Source organism: Chrysemys picta, chromosome 7 (genome assembly GCF_011386835.1).
Source record: "Chrysemys picta bellii isolate R12L10 chromosome 7, ASM1138683v2, whole genome shotgun sequence".
NCBI lineage: Eukaryota > Metazoa > Chordata > Testudines > Emydidae > Chrysemys > Chrysemys picta.
This window is the reverse complement of record NC_088797.1, coordinates 32,275,031-32,295,647: the sequence shown is the minus strand read 5'-3', so window position 1 is coordinate 32,295,647 and position 20,617 is coordinate 32,275,031. Positions and strand designations below refer to the sequence as shown.

The 20,617-nt window shown below is 47.6% G+C and overlaps 1 protein-coding gene across 4 annotated transcripts in view; it reads left to right on the top strand.

Annotated features, from left to right (window-relative positions):
* Window positions 1–4,168, top strand: part of POLA2 (DNA polymerase alpha 2, accessory subunit) — a 52,872-nt gene extending 48,704 nt beyond the window's left edge. For all 4 annotated transcript variants that reach the window (XM_042849695.2, XM_005307881.5, XM_042849697.2 and 1 more), the window contains 2 exons: window positions 402–528; window positions 3,623–4,168. In XM_042849695.2, coding sequence (XP_042705629.1) covers window positions 402–528; window positions 3,623–3,769 — 274 coding nt within the window. In that variant the 3' untranslated portion in view covers window positions 3,770–4,168. The remainder of the gene's footprint in view (window positions 1–401; window positions 529–3,622) is intronic.
* The last annotated feature ends 16,449 nt before the right edge of the window (window positions 4,169–20,617 follow it).

The following is a 20,617-nucleotide window of genomic DNA, read 5'->3' as shown; positions in this document are numbered from 1 at the left end:
GCATATCTTTTTAGAAAGACATCCACTCTTGACTGAAAGACTATTCCAAGTGATGGGGAATGCTAAGTCCCTACCTAAGTTGTTTCAGTGGTTAATTTCTGTCATTGCTGAAAATGTGTACCATATTTGTAGTCTGAATTTGTCTAGCTTCAGTTTCCAGCCACTGGATTTTGTTCTGCCTGGTGCATGGTAACAGAGAATCAGGCCTTCAGTTTCATTTTTGAACAATTTTCTGCTTCTGTAAACAGAGGCACCTGCTGATGGCATAATGCACAAGCCTTAAGCTGCTGGAGGAGTGGAACTGATACCTGTTCACCTGGCTGACAGCAGGGTGTGTGGGGAGGACAGAGCAAAGATGGCTGTATTTAAGTGTTATCAATAATTAATATTGATCCATGCAGTTATTACCCACTCTACCCTCCCTCGGAAGAGATGAACATTGATTATGAGAACTTCTATAATTACGTGCCTTTGCCAGTCACCCCGGATGTCCTCGTTGTTCCATCTGAGCTGAGATATTTTGTTAAGGTAAGCCGGGAGCCTGTAAACATTTTGTCTGGGATTTTCAGTGGTGCCTAAGGAGTTAGGTACACACCACTCGTTGGAATTCAGTGGGAAGTGGCTGCTTTTGAGACTCCCAGCCTCAGTATAGAACTCAGCCTACCGGAAGAGCAAGATGAGTGGTAGGAATGGGGCTCTGCTCTGTTAATGCCATTTCTGTGCTCTCAATACCACAAACATTGGATACAATTTTCAACAGTGCCTAAGATCCATTTTCAGAAGTGACAAAGGTGCCGAAATTGCATTGGTTTTCAGAAGTATCCGGGACACTGAAGTGTCTAAGTCACTTGAAAAATGGGTTTTAAGCACCTAAATTATTTAATTGTTTTTGAAAATTTTACTCAACTAATCTGCATGACTGGACTTCCCCATGTTTCAGATAGTGAAGGCTGGGCCCACGCTGATCTTCCTCTTTCATTTGGCGAGCTAGTTTTTTTTCCCCATCCCTAGCTGAGAGAAACTATTTATTACTGCAACTCCTTCTCTCATTGTAGGCAAGGGGTTAGATGTCACAGCAGAATCCCTAGTCTTCAGTGTAAAGTTTTTGAGGATGTGGAGTAACTTTTAAGGAGTTACAGTGGGAGCAATGAGAGCCTTGTTGTCTCCTTGCCACTGAAATTAACCTGTAGAGAGCTTAAAGAGCTTAGCAGGATTCCAAAAGGATTAGGGCATTTAGGTGGATAATAGGGATCTCTAGAGTTACTCTAGTAAGGATCAAAACATAACCAAGAGTTTTGGAAGGGATAGTAAACCTCCTGCAGCAGAACATAAAACAATCTCTAACTCCCCTTATGGACAGCTTATACCTTAACTACAGGGTTTCTTTCACCTTTCTCTGAAGCATTTGGTATTTGCACTGTCAGAGATTGGATACTGGGCTAGATGGATACACTGATCTTGATCCAGTCTGGCAATGTCTGTTTCTAGAGCTGTTAAAAGCACAAACTCAGCCTTGTGGTTTGCAGCTGCTGTAGGGCTAAAATTGTCAAAATATCACTGGAATGCAGCAGCCCAGGTAGTATAGTTAGTGGATAGGACTTTGAATCTTGTATCAGGAGCCCTGGGTTCTATTCCTGGCTCTGCTACTGACTCACTGATCACAGGCAAGTAATTTCCCCCCTCTGTTTCATCGCCCATCTTTTATTTAGACTGTGAGCTCTTTGGGGCAGGGACTGTTTCTCGCTACATGTCTCTGCAGCACTCGGCACAATGGGGCCCCACTCTCAGTTGGGGCTTTTACTGTTATAATTTATTTATGTTTCTGTAGCACCTGAAGAGGTGGAAACTAGGGCTGTTGATTGATCGCAGTTAACTCACGTGATTAACTCAAAAAAATTAATCGCACTTAAAAAAATTAATCACCGTTTTAATTACACTGTTAAACAATAAATACCAATTTAATTTTATTAAATATTTTGGATTTTTTCTACATTTTCAAATATATTGATTTCAATTACAATGCAGTATACAAAGTAGACTGCTCACTTTATATTGGGTTTTTTATTACAAATATTTGCACTGTAAAAATGGCAAACAAAATAAATAGTATTTTTCAATTCACCTCATATGAGTACTGTAGTGCAATCTCTTTATGGTGAAAGTGCAACTTACACATGTAGATTTTTTTTTTTATTATTATTTTTGTTACATAACTGCACTCAAAAACAAGGCAATGTAAAACTTTAGAGCCTACAAGTCTACTCAGTTCTACTTTTTGTTGAGTCAGTCGCTCAGACAAACAAGTCTGTTTACATTTGCAGGAGATAATGCCACCTGCTTCTTGTTTACAATGTCACCTGAAAGTAAGAACAGGCATTCACATGGCACTGTTGTAGCCAGCGTCGCAAGATATTTATGTGCCAGAGATGCTAAACATTCATATGTCCCTTCATGCTTCAGCCACCATTCCAGAGGACATGCTTCCATGCTGATGATGATCATTAAAAAAATAATGCATTAATTAAATTTGGTGCTGAACTCCGTGGGGGAGAATTGTAGGTCTCCTGTTTTACCCGCATTCTGCCATATATTTCATGTTATAGCAGTCTTGGATGATAACCCAGCACATGTTGTTTCGTTTAAGAACACTTTCACTGCATATTTGACAAAACACAAAAAAGGTATCAATGTGAGATTTCTAAAGATAGCTACAGCACTTGACCCAAGGTTTAAGAATCTGAAGTGCCTTCCAAAATCTGAGAGGGACGAAGTGTGGAGCATGCTTTCAGAACTCTTAAAAGAGCAACACTCTGATGCAGAAACTACAGAACCTAAACCGCCAAAAAAGAAAATCAACCTTCTGCTGGTGGCATTTGACTCAGATGATGAAAATGAACTTGCATCGGTCCACACTACTTTGGATGGTTATCGAGCAGAACCCACTATCAGCATGGACGCATGTCCTCTGGAATGGTGACTGAACCATGAAAGGACATATGAATCTTTAGTGCATCTGGCACATAAATATCTTGCGATGCCAGCTACAACAGTGCCATGTGAATGCCTGTTCTTACTTTCAGGTGACATTGTAAACAAGAAGCAGGCGGCATTATCTCCTGCAAATGTAAACAGACTTGTCTGAGCGATTGGCTGAACAAGAAGTAGAACTGAGTGGACTTGTGGGCTCTAAAGTTTTACATTGTTTTATTTTTGAATGCAGTTATTTTTTTTGTACATAATTCTACATTTGTAAGGTCAACTTTCATGATAAAGAGATTATAGTACTTAGGTTAATTAAATACTATTACTTTTGTTTTTTACAGTGCAACTATTTGTAATCAAAAATAAATATAAAGTGAGCACTGTATGCTTTGTAATTGAAATCAATATATTTGAAAATATAGAAAATATCCCAAACTATTTAAATAAATGGTATCCTATTATTGTTTAATAATGCTATGAATCATGCAATTAATCATGATTAATTTGTTTAATCGCTTGACAGCCCTAGTGGAAACCATTTCAAACAAACCAATAGCTTTGAAACCTGCTGTGGTTGCTTGTGCCTGAATTCTTACCTGCTCTATAGTCATTTTAATATGCGCTCCCTATCTTTCCACAGGACATCTTAGGCTGTGTGTGTGTGAACCCAGGACGGCTCACCAAAGGCCAGGTTGGGGGGACCTACAGCCGTCTGTACATACAGAGGCAGGATACAGAGGAAGAACGAAAGAGTCCCTGCATTGCTGCCCAAGTTGTCAAAATCTAAACAGACTCTCTGCACCCTACCCTTAAAACAGAGATGCTGGCCTTGAGTTCAGTAGGGGTTCAAATCCAGCCTGGTTGGACATCTGTTAGATTTGGTCAAAAGATGCAAGGATGATCTGGCAAAGGGGCTCTGAGAGTCGTGTAATACCTTCCCTTCTCTCAGGACTGCTGCTTTGGAGAATCTTTTGCATAGATTTTTTTTGTTGCAAATCAGACATTGTATTAGAGTGTTTTAAGGCTCTTTGGCCTGTTGCAATCAGGAATGCAAACCTTGTCAATGCAAATGTGTACGAGAGCCCTGACTTGGATCGGCTTGTCTTCTATTGTAATTTGCCAAGGGGAAAGTTGTCAGCTCATCAAAGTGAACTGCAATTGAAAATACACCCTGAGTTTTCTAAAAGTTCATGCTTTCAGCTCTCTTTCCAGGCTGTCCCTTTAGTTTCGTCAGTATCAGCAGAGGCTTCTGCTCAAGGTGACCTGGATGTTCTATTTTCAGATCCTGCTGTTGATCATGCTAGGTTTTTGTCTATCTTATTAGATAATATGGCCCTCAGCACCAGAGTGCATCACAGTCATCTCCCCATTTCACAAATAGGGAATTGAAACACAGGGTAGATTGTGATTTACCCAAGTTCACACAGCACCTAGCAGAGCCAGGAAGAGAACCCAGTTCACCTGAATCTCATTCCATTCCCTTATCCATTATATCACTCTGCCTCTCTTAGGTAATATCCACACTTCCTGGACCTCTGCTTGGAACCAAGCAGAATGATCTGTTTCAATCTCTGGCATCATAAAATTACAGCAAACGAAAATTAAATTGATTCCCACTGAGCTGGGAAAGTAACCTTGCTTTTTCTACATTACACCCAGGCTCTCTCTCCTCGGATAGCCCTGTGGGGTCCATCATATTTTATGTAATGTATGCATTGCAGCAGCATTGCTAGGCCTGTCTGACTTGGAAAGGCAGGTGTTACTTGTCCAAACCTGTGGACAATTCTCAGTTTAAAGCAGTCTGTTTTTTTTTTTTTTTAAACATTTTTTGCAATTCTTCCATGCAACTATCAACTGGAGGAATTTAAACTCTGATCATTGCACTGGTTAATTCCAAAGGTCTTTGTTTGGACTTGGATTGCTGTAAACTGGCTTGTGTGGGTGGTTAAGTGCCATATGATCTGCATTTCTATTATACGTTAATCAAAATACTGATATCCCATTGGACTGAGACACTTGGATCTTCACTAGGAGGCCTCTGAGCTGGTACTATATAATCTACTATATGTGAATCATTTCAATCCTACCTCCCATTTATTTTTATCATGTTGCAGAAGCAGCTAGAAGCCCTAGCCAAAATGGGAAACTCATTGCTGTGTTCGGACCCATAGTGAGAGAGAATCCCTGCCCCAAGGAGCTTGCCGCCTAAACAGCCAAGACAAGCAAAGGAAGGGTTACTATTCTCAATGTATAAATGGAGAATCTGAGGCACAGACCAGAGGGGACTTGGCTAAGGTTACACAAGAATTTTCTGGCAGAATAAGGACCCAGATTTTCCTGAGTTTCAGCCGAATGCTTTAACCACATGCTATTCCTTTCTCTTGCTGAAATTATTTTTCCTTAATGCCAAGGTACTGGCACAAATACATGTCTAGCTGCCTGAGCTTCCAAGTGTTGAACATTGTGCAGTCAGTGCTCCTAAATCTGGCCTGATTTGGGTCTTTTTCATATGAAAAAACAGGACTCGACTGGTAATAGTGGGCCATATGATCTATGTGTAACTTTTTAAAATCCTATCAATCAGTGTGTGTATGTGCATGGAGCTCTCTCTCTAACACACACAACAAGCTCCTATTTTACCTCCACTATTAGGAATCTACTAGCAGCTCAGAGTGACTTATAGACAGCCTCTAATCTTTCCCAATGCTTGGGTTCTGTGTAAACTGTCTCCCTATTCTTTCCCCCGCTTACTCTAGACTGGATCCCCTCCCCCAACACAAGTACAACTCCCAAATGCACCGAGCAGCATGGTTTTCTCTCTCAGGTTGATAATCTGCTCACGCCGCAGCCCTATGTTTTTGGTGGCACTGATGCTAGTGGCAAATGTTGGGCTGGCCAAGTGCAGATGCTGCAAAGTGGAAGTCACCTAAGTAAAGCCATTTGGGGTCCTGCAGAGTGGGCAAGCAAGGTCAATGCATTAGAATGTCCCTCTGCTGCAGAAAAGCTCTGTGTAACTACAAAGCTTGTCTCATCAACAGAAGTTGGTCCATTAAAAAAGTTAACTCATCTACCTTGTCTCTCTAAGCTGAAATGGTTAACTGCTTTTACCTAGGGTTGTTGGGAGATCTTACCTGCAGCTGGAGTGCTGATTTCTAACTCTGTGAACTTAAGGCACATGTTCCTGTTTTTGGAAGGCCCCCTTACAAACAATAAATAAAAAGTTGTATCATAGTAGTGCCTGATGATGCACCAACACAGAGGAAGAAAAACAGGCCCTGGCCTGAAGCTATTCAGTCTAAGTAGGCAAAGAAACTGGATTATCCCTAATTTACAGATGGAGAACTGAGTCACAAAGAGATGAAGTGCCTTCCCCAAAGTCACACAGTGATGATAGCAGCTCCTGAGTCCCCATCCCAGGCCTTAATCATAATTCTCAACAAAGAGAAGGTTAAAGGGTGACTTGATTACAGGCTCTAAGTGTGGACCTGGGGAACAAATATTTAATAATGGACTCCTCAATCTAGCAGACACAGATATAACCCAATCCAAAGTCTGGAGGTTGAAGCAACACAAATTCAGACTGGAAATAAGGTGTAATTTTTTAACAGTGAAAGCAATTAACCATCGGAACAGCTTCCCAGCGGGGGATTTTCCATCGCTGACAATTTTTAAATCAAGATTGGATGTTTTAAAACATCTGCTCTAGGAATGATTGTGGGGAAGTTCTGTGGCCTGACTTCCTGCATTTAATACATGATCACAGTCGTCCATTCTGGCCATGTACTCTAGGAAAAACACTAATTGCTATTCTATCTATCTTAGGTGCTTATAGCCCCCATTACCAGAGTAGCTGAGCACCTTGCAATCTTCTTACAACTCCCTTGTGAGGCAGGGCAAGGCTATTATTCCTATGTCCTAGAGGGGGACACTGAGCCATAGAGACATTGTGACTTGTCTATTTCATCTACTTTATAAATTGTACATGCTTTGGGGCAGGGACTCTCCCATTATATATAAACATTTAAAAAACCTTATTTACTTTACAAACAACAATAGTTCAGTTATATATTATAGACTTATAGAAAGAGATCTTCTAAAAACATTAAAATGTATTACTGGCACGTGAAACCTTAATTTAAAGTGAATAAATGAAGACTCGGCACACCACTTCTGAAAGGTTGCCAACCCCTGACCTAGCACAATGGGGCCCTGATCTCAGTTGGGACCTCTATGAATAATTAGTACATAAGCAGTCAGACCATCATCTTACTTGCACAATGTTTGCATTTGCTGAAAGGCTATTAGCCTAAAGGGATCTTGAGAAACCAGGCATGGTGGTCTTGGCATGCATAGTAAAGCAATTAATTGGCTGGATGATGTTTGCATGCTACCCATGCTACTTATCGGAGGGGCTGCAATCCGTGATAACATTAATTCTGCTGTTCTAGGCCGTGTTTTCTGCGGATAGCTCTTAGTAGTGGTGTGTGGCTATAAAGCCATCGTAATCCTTTCTCAGAGTGCTCCAGTCTTTGGACTAACGAGAGTTGAGGCCCGTTGCCTGGAGACAGTTTGAATGTAATTGGTGGGGGAACAAACAGGGCGCTTAGAGAAGACTTTTCAAATTCAAACTCTGCTGAAGGAGCAAATGTGGCCTATCACAGAACCAGTGAGCAAACTGAGCCCACACTGGGAAACTTCCACTCCGTCCTGCTTACCGCTGGAACTAATAGGTGGCAAATGCTGTATCTTCACAGTGTCTGCTTCACTTGCTTAATATTCTCGGTCTAGTTCCCCAGCGCTTTGTGTTGTCCCAGCAGCCCAGCTATTTGGGGAGATGTTTCTGTCCCTCTGAACTGAAACAGGCATAACAAAAATCTCAGGGCCAGATCCTCCGCTAATGTAAATAGAGCGCTTTGAACATCAGTGGGCTACCCTGATTTACACCAGCTGAGGATCTGGCCCTTAGTTATATTCTGCCCCTCTTTTTGAAAGTCCACTGGGCATGGGAAAATCAGACTGGATTTCAGGACTCTCTGAGCCTGATCTCAGCTCTGCATCGTGACCCTGGATGCTAGATGGTGCTGTGCCTCAGTTTCCCTCCTGTAAAAAGGGGATAATGATGCTTCCTCACAAAGGGGCTATAAAGAAGAATGCCTAAAGAGCCGAGGTACTTGGGCCTGATCTATTCACAAATTTTGTTCCTGTCTAACTATGGTGGTTAGGGGGGTGATTTATTTTATTTTTAGTGCAATAGTTATACTGCTACAAACCCTAGTATGGATACAGATATATTAGTATAAAGGTGCCTTGTGCTGGTATAGCTTATTTCCCTTTTTATATGGGAATAAGCTATACTCCTATAAGCACCTTTATACTGATACAACTGTCTCTACACTGGGAGGGTGGGGGCAGGTTCTACCATTTTAAATATAGTGATAGCTAAAGCGGTCTAACTTTTTGGTGTAGACTGGGACTAAATCTCTGAGTTTCAGCCCCCATCTGTAAAATGGGCATAATAATCCTTCCTTTATTTAGACTGAAGGATCTTTGGGACAGGGACCATCTCTTGCTCTGAGTATGTGCAGTGCCTAGCACAAATGGAAATAAGGTACTAATTTTTAACAGTGAGGTCAATTAACCATTGGGACAGTCTACTGAGGGAAGTGGTGGATTCTCCAACCTTTGAAGTCTCCAAAGCTAGCCTTGGATGCCTTCCTAGACGATATGCTTTAATTCAAACATTTCCATACTGTAGTACAGGAACTTGATGTTCCATCTCTTTACTTCACAACTGGTTTTTAAAGTGTGAACCAACAAAGTTTGGCAGCATGGCTTAGCCAAACACAAGTAATTGGGCTCAATGCAGTTGTAACTGGAACGAAATCTTCTGGCCTGTATTATGCAGGAGGTGAGACTAGATGATCTAATGGTCCCTTCTGGACTTAAATCTATGAATCTTTGGTGTTCTGACCTCATTTAGGGCCTCTAAGTCCTATTGCAATACAAACAACAATACCTTTCTAAAGTGCTTTGAATTCCCTCCCTCCCCCGCCAGTTAAACATGTAACATATAAATATGATTATAACTAAAACAGACTATCACTGTAGATTCAAGGATGAGTTGATCAAGCCTAGTTTGCAGAGCTGAGAGTTGTTTAGCTGCTTCAATGTCCTAGAAGAGAAGCAAAACAATCAAGAAGTTTCTATAAAATTACCATTCAGAATTCTTGAATGAGAGGGACAGCAATTAGAGAGGAAGAATAGGCCACCCCCTCCCTATTGCCCCTGCCCCCACCCTCCAGATCATTCAAGCAGGAGTTTAGATGTAGCGCTCAGCAGCCAGTGATGGTCCCACACACTTTGAACTGAGTGTTGCTTTTGTTCCCGGGCTGTTAGCTGCTATGTGGGGAGAATTCCAATAGCCCAAAATCCAATCAAGGGCTGGGGTTCCTGTGTGATGGGATTTGAACAGCAAAGCTGGGAAAGGGGGCTGAGTTGAGGTGGCAGTTCATACTTCAGAAAGGAATTATTTATGTGTAATGTATTGATCTGACCCCGGTCAAAACAACACGAGAGGTTTGTTGTAAAATTGTTTGTGTAGGGATTTGGTGACTTTGATTCTTCTGGATTGTTAGCATAGGAGTCCTAAATTGGTAGATACCCTGCGTAGACAGAAACCCCTAGCCTGTCATCCCAGCTTGGAACCTTTACTTAGCAAACCACCTCAAACTGAACATTGTCTGTCCCAAGTAACAAAGCAATGTGGTTCTGACTTGCAATTTGTTTGGAATTTCTGGCGGGTTTGCTAACGGACAGTGGTGGGGAGGACTGGCTGGCTTCCCTGGAGGAATGGTTTCATTGTGCTTCTCCTCCCTGATTTCAAGTTTTACTCATGACCCCTTGAGATCTGCTGTCCTTTGAGCAGGCTGCCTTCATGTAACTGGAGTTGGTGTTTTTAAGGGAGAAAATGGATCTACCACTAGCTGCTGCCTTGGTGGCTGTCCTTTAGCAGCCAGGGCAGCTCTAATGTCAGTGCCTGTCTGTGTTATTCCATTCACTTATCACAGAGGATGCTAGCAGAAAGTTTGGACCAACACTAGTGCTATTTAGATGAATGTTATGAGTATAATATTAGGCTATTAACAATATACTACACTTTTGTAGCACATTCCATCCTAGGATCTCAAATTATGAGACTGGCTCAAAAACAAGGAGTTTTTATTTTTTACATAATTGGTTATTTTTATTTGAGCCATTAATGTGCAGTCAGGTCACATTTTCAGGCTTTTCTCCACAGCTATGAAGGCAAAAAACATACTTTTTTTGTAAATGAAAACTGAGATTCCCACATAAGATTTAATCTCCACAAGCTGGGGCTGTAAGTAATATAATAATATATAGCTCTTATTAGTAGATTGCAAAGCCCTTTACAAAGGAGATCCGTATCCTTATTCCCATTTTTACAGATGGGGAAACTGAGACACAGAAAGGTAAAATAACTTGCTCAAGGTTACCAGTTGGCTAATATAATATCCCATCTCCTGGAACTGGAAGGGACCTTGAAAGGTCATCAAGTCCAGCCCCCTGCCTTCACTAGCAGGACCAAGTACTGGTTTTTCCCCAGATTCCCCAAGTGGCCCCCTCAAGGATTGAACTCACAACCCTGGGTTTAGCAGGCCAATGCTCAAACCACTGAGCTAGCCTTCCCCCCCAGCTGGACCTAGAGAACAAATGGCAGGGCTGGACCTAGAGAACAAATTTCCTGAATTAAAGTCCAGTGCTTTATCCACTAAGCCACACTGCCTCCTCCTTAAGTCAAATACCATCAGATGCATGATAAAATCATGAGAGTTATTAAAACCTGAAATACCTAGGTAAACATGAATGAATGAAGCCCTTCACAACCTTCTTGTGAGGCTGATATTAGAACAGACATCTCTTACTGCTGAAGTGCCCTTTTAAATAAATACACAGTTCAACAACACAGAAAAATTCACCAACTAATTTTCTTTAAACAATAGCTGGTGCCCTGAAAGACACTACAATTAAGGCAAAGCGATATAGGAGGCAGTGTGGCAGAGTGGCTAGGGCAATGACTCAGGAGACCTGGGTTCTATTCCTGACTCTGCTCTGTGACCTTAGACAAGTCACTTCTCTGCCTTGGTTTCCCCTCCCATTCTTTGTCTTGTCTGTTTAGACTAGATGCTCTCTGGGGCACTGTCTCTTATGATAGGACCCTGATCTCTGTTGTAGCATACAAATCACAAAGAGGGAAATGTGAGAGCTTTAAAAAGGGTCCAGATTAGGACTACCTGCAGCTCATGGAAAGCAAGGGCAAAAAGCTAAAGCATAGTCTATTAGACCGTGAGCTTTTCCAGGCAGGGGCTGTCTACTGCGGTGCCTAGCGCAATGGGGCCCCATTCTCAGTCGGTCCCTAGGGACCTCCATAATAAATGTGATGAATAGTAATAATGGCACAGGGGAAGGAGAGGACTGAAAATTATCAATGGAGCCGGCAGCTTTGCTGTGGCCATGTCCGATTAGTTTAATTAGTAAACATGGTTTTCTGAGAGCAGCCTTGGAGAGGATTCTAGAGCTATTTGCTGCCGCGGTTGGCGCCTGTGGTTGCTGCCAGCAGTGATTAAAGTTCGTCCGCCTTTGAAGTGGGTTGCGTACTCGCAGAGCTGTCGCTAGCAGGGCTAGAAGTCCATGGCTTGGGCTGGAAGGGAACTGCTAGATGTAAAACTTGCTGGAAGCAGCCTCCCTTTCATCATCACTGAGTCAGAACTCTTCTCTCCATATAAATGAGCTTTTCCTAGCTCACCTCTGTGCCACTGTGGTCATGGCTTGGCAAAAGCTGGAGGGATGTACCTAGCTTCCATTTAACTTCAGGGAAGAAGCGGGGTCTTGTGGTCAAGGCACTTGGCTGGGCTTCAGGAGATCTCTGTTCATTTCTCACTCTTCCACAGCCTCTATGTGTGACCTTGGACAAGTCACTTAATTCAGTGAGAGCTGTGTGGCTAACTCCCAAATGGGTCTTTTAAAACCCAAGACCGACTTTCTCTCTGGGACTCACCTCCCTATCTGTGAAATGGGGATAATAATTCTGCCTCGTCTATTTAGACTGTGAGCTTTTGGGCTCCGGGAGTGTCTCTCCCCATGTTTCTGTACAGCACCTTGCAGAACGGAGCCCTGATCTCAATTGGGGCTTTTGTGCTGTCATAACACTACTTCTGCTGCATACACCAAGCATTGTCAGTAATGCAGCGGCTTGTAAGAGTCGTCAAGTCCCATCTGCAGCATACAATAAGCTATCCACTGCCTAGCAAGTTGTCATATTTTTACTAGAACAACTCATTAGTAAGAAGCAAGCGTTCAACTTCTCTCCTACTCCCAGGCGTGAACCCACCGCTGCTTCCTCTTCTGCTGATTGTTCATTTTTCTGCATTTATAATGAGCCCAAGCGTTGTCTCTGATCACCAAGTCTCAGAGTGGAAATCTGATTCCCCTCCCTTATAGGGATTCTCCCTTCTGCCCCCTCTAAAAAGGATGTCTCCAGATTCCTTTCCATCCCAGTCATCCTTCCCTTTTAAGCTCGCGCCGTGTCTTTATGGGATTACTTCATTTCCCTAGCTCTCTACACGGACTGTGAGGGCGCAGAATCGCTTTGGTGGCTGGGTCTGCCCCAGGAAATCTCCCATCAGCTGCAATTTTTGGAGCACTAGTGTAGGGCAAGGGGATGGCATTTCAACCACCAGGAGGTTTGACCCTGCTCAGAAGTAAGAGGGGTTACTCTAGCAGTATATCAGCTGGGAGGAATGACAGTCTTGTGGGTAAGACACTGGACTGGACTGGGACTCAGCGGCTCTAACCAAGATCAGGGCTTCTCTGGGGCTAGGCACTGTACAGACATAGTAAGAGACAGTTGGTGACTTAAAGAGCTTGCAATCCAAACAGACAAAGGCAGGATTGCTATCCCATTTTCAGGTGGGAACACTGAGGTTAAATTACTTAATCAAAGTCACCCAAGGAGTCTCTGGCAGAGCTGGGAATTGAACCCACATCTTCCAAGACCCACTTCAGGGCCATCTCCCCTTCTGAGTTTTGCTGTCTTGTGTCCGGTGTTGTATCTTTTATGGGGCTGTGCCTCATGAATAATAATGATGTGATACAAAAAGCTGCCAGCCAGCCACGCACATGGGAATCAGCCGTGAGACAACACTTGGTAATGTAGGATTTTAGTATAAAACCTCTCCCCAGTGCATCCTGCTCCTTCAAGTGGTTGGTAATGATCACACACCTGGCCTGGCAGGACACAGGTGAGGTGACCTCATAGGACTCCTACTGGAACACAGTGGCAATAGATTTTCCTGCTTAAAGCTCCCAGCACCAGGACTGGATTAAGGCAATGTGTCGTCCTGGGCATATAGGGTGACCAGACGTCCCAATAAAATCGGGACTGTCACGATATTTAGGCATTTGTCCCGCGTCCTGATTGATCTTCGGTTGGGACGCTGCACTCCATCTTTTTTTTTTTTTTCTTCCCTTTTTTCCCCTCCGCCGCCAGCAGCACTGGGACACAATAGGGAATTGGGAGAGGGAGCTGTTTGTGTCGTTACACCGGCAGCACTTGGCTTCTTTTTGCTCCGCCGGTGACCCCCCCACACACACACACTTGTGTCCCGATATTTTCTTCCTGTCATCTGGTCACCCTATGGGCATACCACAACATGTGGCCCCCACTGTTCTGCCCTTAGGAGTAGCAGGAGCTGCAACAGGTGTCCCTCTTCCCCCATGTCCCAGCCATCGAGAGAGGGGTGGCATGGGCCTGTAGCTCTGTGCCTTGATACAGCCCAGCCTGAAGATCAGATCTGATTTAATGTTTCCCATCTGGAGCCCAAAGTAAAAACCTGCTCCACCCACTGCAGGCGTAGGGTCAGAAGTCAGTGATGGGAGGAAATGTTTGAGGTTTCCTCTGCCAGTGGTTTTTTAACTGTTTTCCCGCAACAATCTGGGGAAGCATGTTCTTTGTTATTTGTGTTTGTTTAGATTTCATCTGGAATGCATTTCAGAACTGAAAGAGTCAGACTTTGGCCCCAATCCAGCTGGCAGTGCTGATAAAACCAGATAGAAAAATGGAGATGTTATGAAGGAGGATGGGTGCAGAGCAGGGTCTACTGGAGTTAAGGGGTCTGGATGGTAGGGGGCAGGACTCCTGAGTCCCATTGATGCCTTTGGAAGAGGGTATATTTCTCAGTGGTTAGAGCAGGGGACTACAGATCAAGGCTCCTGAGTTTCTCTTTCTAGCTTTGGAAGGGAATGATATCTAGTGGTGGGGCTGAGGGTCAGGACTCCTGGGTTCTGTTCATAGAATCATAGAATAGCAGGGTTGGAAGGGACCTCAGGAGGTCATCTAGTCCAACCCCCTGCTCAAAGCAGGACCAATTCCCAACTAAATCATCCCAGCCAGGGCTTTGTCAAGCCTGACCTTAAAAACCTCTAAGGAAGGAGATTCCACCACCTCCGTAGGTAACCCATTCCAGTGTTTCACCACCCTCCTAGTGAAAAAGGTTTCCTAATATCCAACCTAAAACTCCCCCACTGCAACTTGAGACCATTACTCCTTGTTCTGTCATCAGGTACCACTGAGAACAGTCTAGATTCATCCTCTTTGGAACCCCCTTTCAGGTAGTTGAAAGCAGCTATCAAATCCCCCTCATTCTTCTCTTCTGCAGACTAAACAATCCCAGTTCCCTCAGCTTCTCCTCATAAGTCATGTGCTCCAGCCCCCTAATCATTTTTGTTGCCCTCCGCTGGACTCTTTCCAATTTTTCCACATACTTCTTGTAGTGTGAGGCCCCAAACTGGACACAGTACTCCAGATGAGGTGATCACGTCCCTCGATCTGCTGGCAATGCCCCTACTTATACAGCCCAAAATGCCGTTAGCCTTCTTGGCAACAAGGGCACACTGTTGACTCATATCCAGCTTCTCGTCCACTGTAACCCCTAGGTCCTTTTCTGCAGAACTGCTTCCTAGCCATTCGGTCCCTAGTCTGTAACAGTGAACGTTCCTCGTTCCAAAAGAGCATGTTGGTCTAGGCTGGGAATCAGGGTGCCTGGGTTCTATTTTTGGCTATGGGAGGGGAATATGGTCTAGACCAGAGGTGGGCAAACTACGGCCTGTGGGCCACATCCAGCCCGCGGGACCATTCTGCCCAGCCCCTGAGCTCCTGCCCCAGGAGGCTAGACCCCGGCCCCTCCCCTGCTGTCTCTCCTCCCCTGCAGCCTCAGCTCGCCCTGCCGCCAGCGCAATGCTTTGGGCAGCAAGCTCCTGGAGTAGCGCAGCTGCAGAGCCCAGCCTAACCCAGTGCTCTGTGCTGTATGGTGCGTGGCTGGCTCCAGCTGAGCGGCATGGCTGCCTGTCCTGGTGCAGCCGTGCCGCCAGCCACCGGTGCTCCAGGCAGCGCAGTAAGGGGGCAGGGAGCGGGGGCGGGGGGTTGAGTGGACAGTGGCCGGGTGTGTGGATAGGGGTGGGGGCGGTCAGAGGGCAGGGAACAGGGGCGTTGAATAGGGGCGAGGGTTCCGGGGGCGGTCAGGGAGAAGGGATGGGGCAGGTTGGATGGGGCAGTCAGGAAGGAGAGGAGGGGTTGGATGGGGCAGTGGGGGGCAGTTAGGGGTGGGGGTTCTGGGGACAGTCAGGGGACATACAGCAGGGTGGTGGTGGATGGGGCAGGAGTCCCGGGGGGGGGTGTCAGGGGGTGAGAAGCAGGGGGGTTGGATAGGGGGCAGGGGCCAGGCCATGCCTGGCTGTTTGGGGAGGCACAGCCTCCCCTAACCAGCCCTCCATACAATTTCTGAAACCCGATGCAGCCCTCAGGCCAAAAAGCAGCAACTTCAGGGAATCATGTTGCTTAACATTTGGTGAGCAAGCCCAGGTGCTGCAGGCAGTGATGGGAGTTACTACTAGGAGACGCTTTCCCCTCTGAGTCAGTGGGGACCCCAAAGACACAGTGCGATCCTAGGAGTTGATGTGCTTCCATGCAGTGGTGTGGGTGACTCAGTTAGGGGTGCTCTCCCTTCTGAATGACTCCCCCGAAGTACTAGGGGGCACTGCCCTTCAGGGAGCAGTGTGGAGATGCTCTCCCCTCAGTCAGTACTGACCCTGGTGCCTCAGTGAGTTGCTAAGGGTCTCTGTGCTGCAGGGAGCAGGGTGGGTGACTCAGCAGGTGCCATTTGGAGTCAGTACTGACCCATACCTTAGCTGCTGGAGTTGCTGTAAAACAGATGTTCTTTGACCACATGTGGCTATTAAAAAACACCCTGTACGTGGTAACTCAGGAGACCAAAATTCTAACTCCAGTAATTACCACTCTCTAAAATCCCCCCGACAGCCTAAGTCATACACAGCATTCTCCTTCACGTCCTAACCTAAATTGTTGTATGCTGTAGCTGTACCATGTTCCTCCCCAGAGGTGGCTGCATTTCCACAAGGGGCAGAGCAATGTGTGCATGTTCTACTCTGTGTGTGCATTCTACTCCTCCTCCCTGTGCCTGCATTCACTGCTCTGCAGTCTTTGCTAATACACAGCCAAGTTTTCTCTCCTCTGTCACAAACACTACTTTACTAAAGAAAGGGATTGTTTGCCAGTTGTTCCGTTCCACAGAGCTCAGCTTTCCAGACTCTCGGCTGATAAAATCAGACACGCCCAGCTACACATCTGTGGCAGATTACCCCTTACTTGTACTGAAGGAAGAATCTTCACCGAATGACTCAACTCTGGAACAATTTATTCTTCTTCGAGTGCTTGCTCATATCCATTCCATTAGGTGTGTGCGCGCCGCGTGCACGATCGTCGGAAGATTTTTACCCTAGCAACACCGGCGGGTCGGCTGTGGAGCCCCCTAGAGTGGCGCCTTCATGGCGCTGAATATATACCCCAGCCGACCCGGCGCCCCCTCAGTTCCTTCTTACCGCCCCTGACGGTCGTTGGAACTGTGGAGCGCTGCTTAGCTGTTCTCCACTTTCCCTAGCTTTTCTTGTTGTATCATAGTTGTAGTTATAGTTATAGTCTTAGAGTTTGTTGTAAGTTAGTTAAGTAGTTGTAAAGTTGTTCTAAATAGTCCAGGGGGTTAAGGGGGTCGTCTCCCCCCTTTCTCCCCCGGCCGCGGGGCCGGGCTCATGCCCAACGCTCCCGGCTTCAAGCTGTGCGCCTCCTGCGCTAAACCTATGCCCACGAGCGACCCGCACGAATCTTGTCTGAAGTGCCTGGGAGAGTCACACCAGACAGACAAGTGTAAAATCTGTAAGGCCTTTCGTCCGAGAACGAAGAAGGAGCGGGACTTTCGGCTCAGGCAACTTCTGATGGAGGCGGCTCTTAGCCCGGACGCTCCTTCCACGAGCAAGGCCCCGGCACCTAGCACCTCGGTGCGCAGTGCCCCGGCGGCACCGGCTGCGACGACCACGCGAGTGGCGTCAGACAAGCCTCCCCGGCACCGGACCTCGTCGGCACCGCAGACACAGCAAGTGCCTCGGCGCCGGTCCTTATCCCCAGGGCATAAAAAAGCCCATAAGACGGGGACATCAGTGCCGAAGACGCCAGCTCCCCCAGTGTCGGGGGTAGAGCCGCGTCCACCGGTGGAGCAACGGAAACAGTTGCCTCCGGCACCGTCGACTCCGGCGCCGAGGCCGTTGAGTCCGGTGCAAATAGCGTCTCCCCCCAGGCCGGCGGTGATACAGTGCCTCCCGTCGACTCCAGAGACCTTCGCGGCGGCGAGAGACTTAATAGCTCTCACGGAGCCGGCACCGCCTCAGCCACCGGCACCGACTGCACCGTTGACTCGCCCGGTCCAGTCGAGGGGGAAACCTGATTTGATGCGCCCACCATCACAGGGGCTGGAACCTCGGCACCGGTCCAGGTCCCGAAGCAGGTCCCCACGCCGCTCGCAGTCCCGGCGCCGAATATCGTCTCGGCACCGGTCGTACTCGCGGCCAAGATCTACTTCGCGGCACCGCTCTTCGTCTCGGCACCGCTATGATCGTCGGCACCGATCAACGTCGAGACGTAGTTCTCGGCACCGCTACGGTCGGCGCTCGACGTCGAGGGGTCGCTCCCGGCACCGGGCATACTCCAGGTCCTCGTCGAGGTCCAGATCCGACTCCCGGCACCGACGAGGTCATCGGCACCGGTCGCGGTCCCGGCACCGATCGCCGGCACCGCGCGGAGATAGATCATCTCCGGACCGGCACCGTGCGGCACCGCAACCCACCGGGATGGTTTCATCTCTCTCGGCACCGCCATGGCCGTCTAGATCGGTGTCTCGCTCCTCGGAGGACTTGTCGAGATCGGCATACCCCCCTCAAGGGCGCGCCGATGAACAAAATTTCGGCCACTGGCAGGAGATGGCAGAGGACCAATCTCATGGACCATCTCACTGGTCGTTTTGGACCCCGTGGGCATACCACCAAGAACAAGGGGCTCCAATACCATCGACCTCTCGCTCGGGTCACTCAGTTAGAAGGGCCCCAGAATCCACCATCTCTCGGCCTCCGCCAGGAGGCATGGAGGCTTCGGTGTCCACGCCACCCGACACCAGGGACCCAAGTGCAGGTGATGCCCCGGCCCAAGAGCAAGGGGATCGGGACCCCCCCTTGGATCCGGTACCACCGGAGGCATCCTCTTCCTCCTCTCCGGACGAGGCAGTGGCGGGCACTTCATGTACGGGTCCCCCTCCGATAGATCTTCGGGCTCACCAGGATCTCCTGCGTAGGATGGCCCGTAATATGGACCTGCAGGCGGAGGAGATAGTGGAGGTGCACGACCCGATCGTGAACATCCTTGGAGCAGATGCCCCATCGAGGGTGGCGTTACCTCTGATCCGCACGATCCAATCGAATGCGGATACGATATGGCAAACTCCTGCCTCCATTCCACCCACAGCGAGAGGGGTGGAAAGAAAATACTTTGTCCCCTCTAAGGACTATGGGTACTTGTACACCCACCCCCAACCGTGCTCACTGGTGGTGGAATCAGTGAATGCACGAGAGCGCCACGGCCAGCAGGCTGCAGCGCCTAAATCAAAAGAGGCTAAGCGGCTCGACCTGTTTGGCCGTAAGGTCTACTCAGCCGGAGGGCTACAACTGAGAGCGGCGAACCAACAGGCGTTACTGAGCCGCTATAATTTCAACTCCTGGAACTCGATGGGGAAGTTTAAGGAGTTGATTCCCCAAGAGTCCAGGGAAGAGTTTGGAGCCATGGTAGAGGAGGGCAAGAAGGTGGCTCGGACCTCCTTGCAGGCCTCCTTGGACATTGCAGACTCAGCGGCGAGGACCCTGGCTTCGGGCATCGCTATGCGCAGGACCTCCTGGCTTCAGGTTTCGGGTTTGCCTCCGGAGCTGCAACAAACCCTACAAGATCTGCCTTTTGAGGGGCATGGATTGTTCTCGGATAAGACGGACTCCCGCCTGCAGAGCCTCAAGGACTCGAGAACAATCATGCGCTCCCTGGGGATGCATGTTGTGGGCCCCCAGCGCAGGCCATTTAGGCCGCAACCTCAGCGCTTCTACCCCCCCCCGCCTCGTCAGAGACAAGACTCGACCCGGAGGCGAGGGCGAGGTGGTAGAAGAAGGTGGACCGGCCCTCAACCCGGCCAGAACCAGGGGCCACCTCGACCACCTTCAGGCCCCAGGCAGAACTTTTGAAGGTGCGGTCGAGGACGGCGCCCCAGTCATCCCCCAGGATCCAGCCCCCTCCTTTCGGGATCGCCTCTCCCACTTCCACCGTGCTTGGTCCCTTATAACTTCGGACCGTTGGGTCCTCCGCACGGTGGAGAGGGGATACGCTATCCAGTTTTCTTCTATCCCCCCCTCCTCCCCCCCTTCCCCGTCCCTCTTCAGGGACCCTTCTCACGAGCAACTTCTTATACAGGAAGTTTCTACGCTCCTCGCTATGGGGGCCATAGAGGAGGTTCCAGTGGAATTAAGGGGCAGGGGATTCTACTCCCGTTATTTCCTCATCCCCAAGTCCAAAGGAGGTCTGCGACCCATCTTGGACTTGCGCGGACTCAACAAATTCGTAGTAAAGTTGAAGTTCCGCATGGTCTCTCTGGGGGCCATTATCCCTTCCCTCGATCCTGGAGACTGGTTTGCCGCCCTCGACATGAAAGACGCATACTTTCACATCGCAATTTACCCGCCTCACAGACGCTTCCTGCGATTCCTAGTAAGCAAAGTGCACTATCAATTTGCAGTCCTTCCCTTCGGCCTATCCTCGGCCCCAAGAGTGTTCACGAAATGTATGGCTGTTGTGGCAGCGTACCTTCGTCGGCAAGGGATACAGGTGTTCCCGTACCTAGACGACTGGCTGGTACGCGGTCGTACCAAGGAACAAGTTCGCGCTCACGTCCACATAATAGTGCGCACATTCAACAAGTTGGGTATCCTACTCAACAAGGACAAATCCACTCTAGAGCCTACCCAGAGAATAGAATTCATCGGTGCGGTTCTAGACTCCAGACGCGCACAAGCCGTCCTGCCAGACAATCGCTTTTGCACCATCACGAGCCTCATCCAGGGACTCAAGACCTTCCCAACTACCACGGTGAGGTCGTGCCTTACCCTCCTGGGTCACATGGCT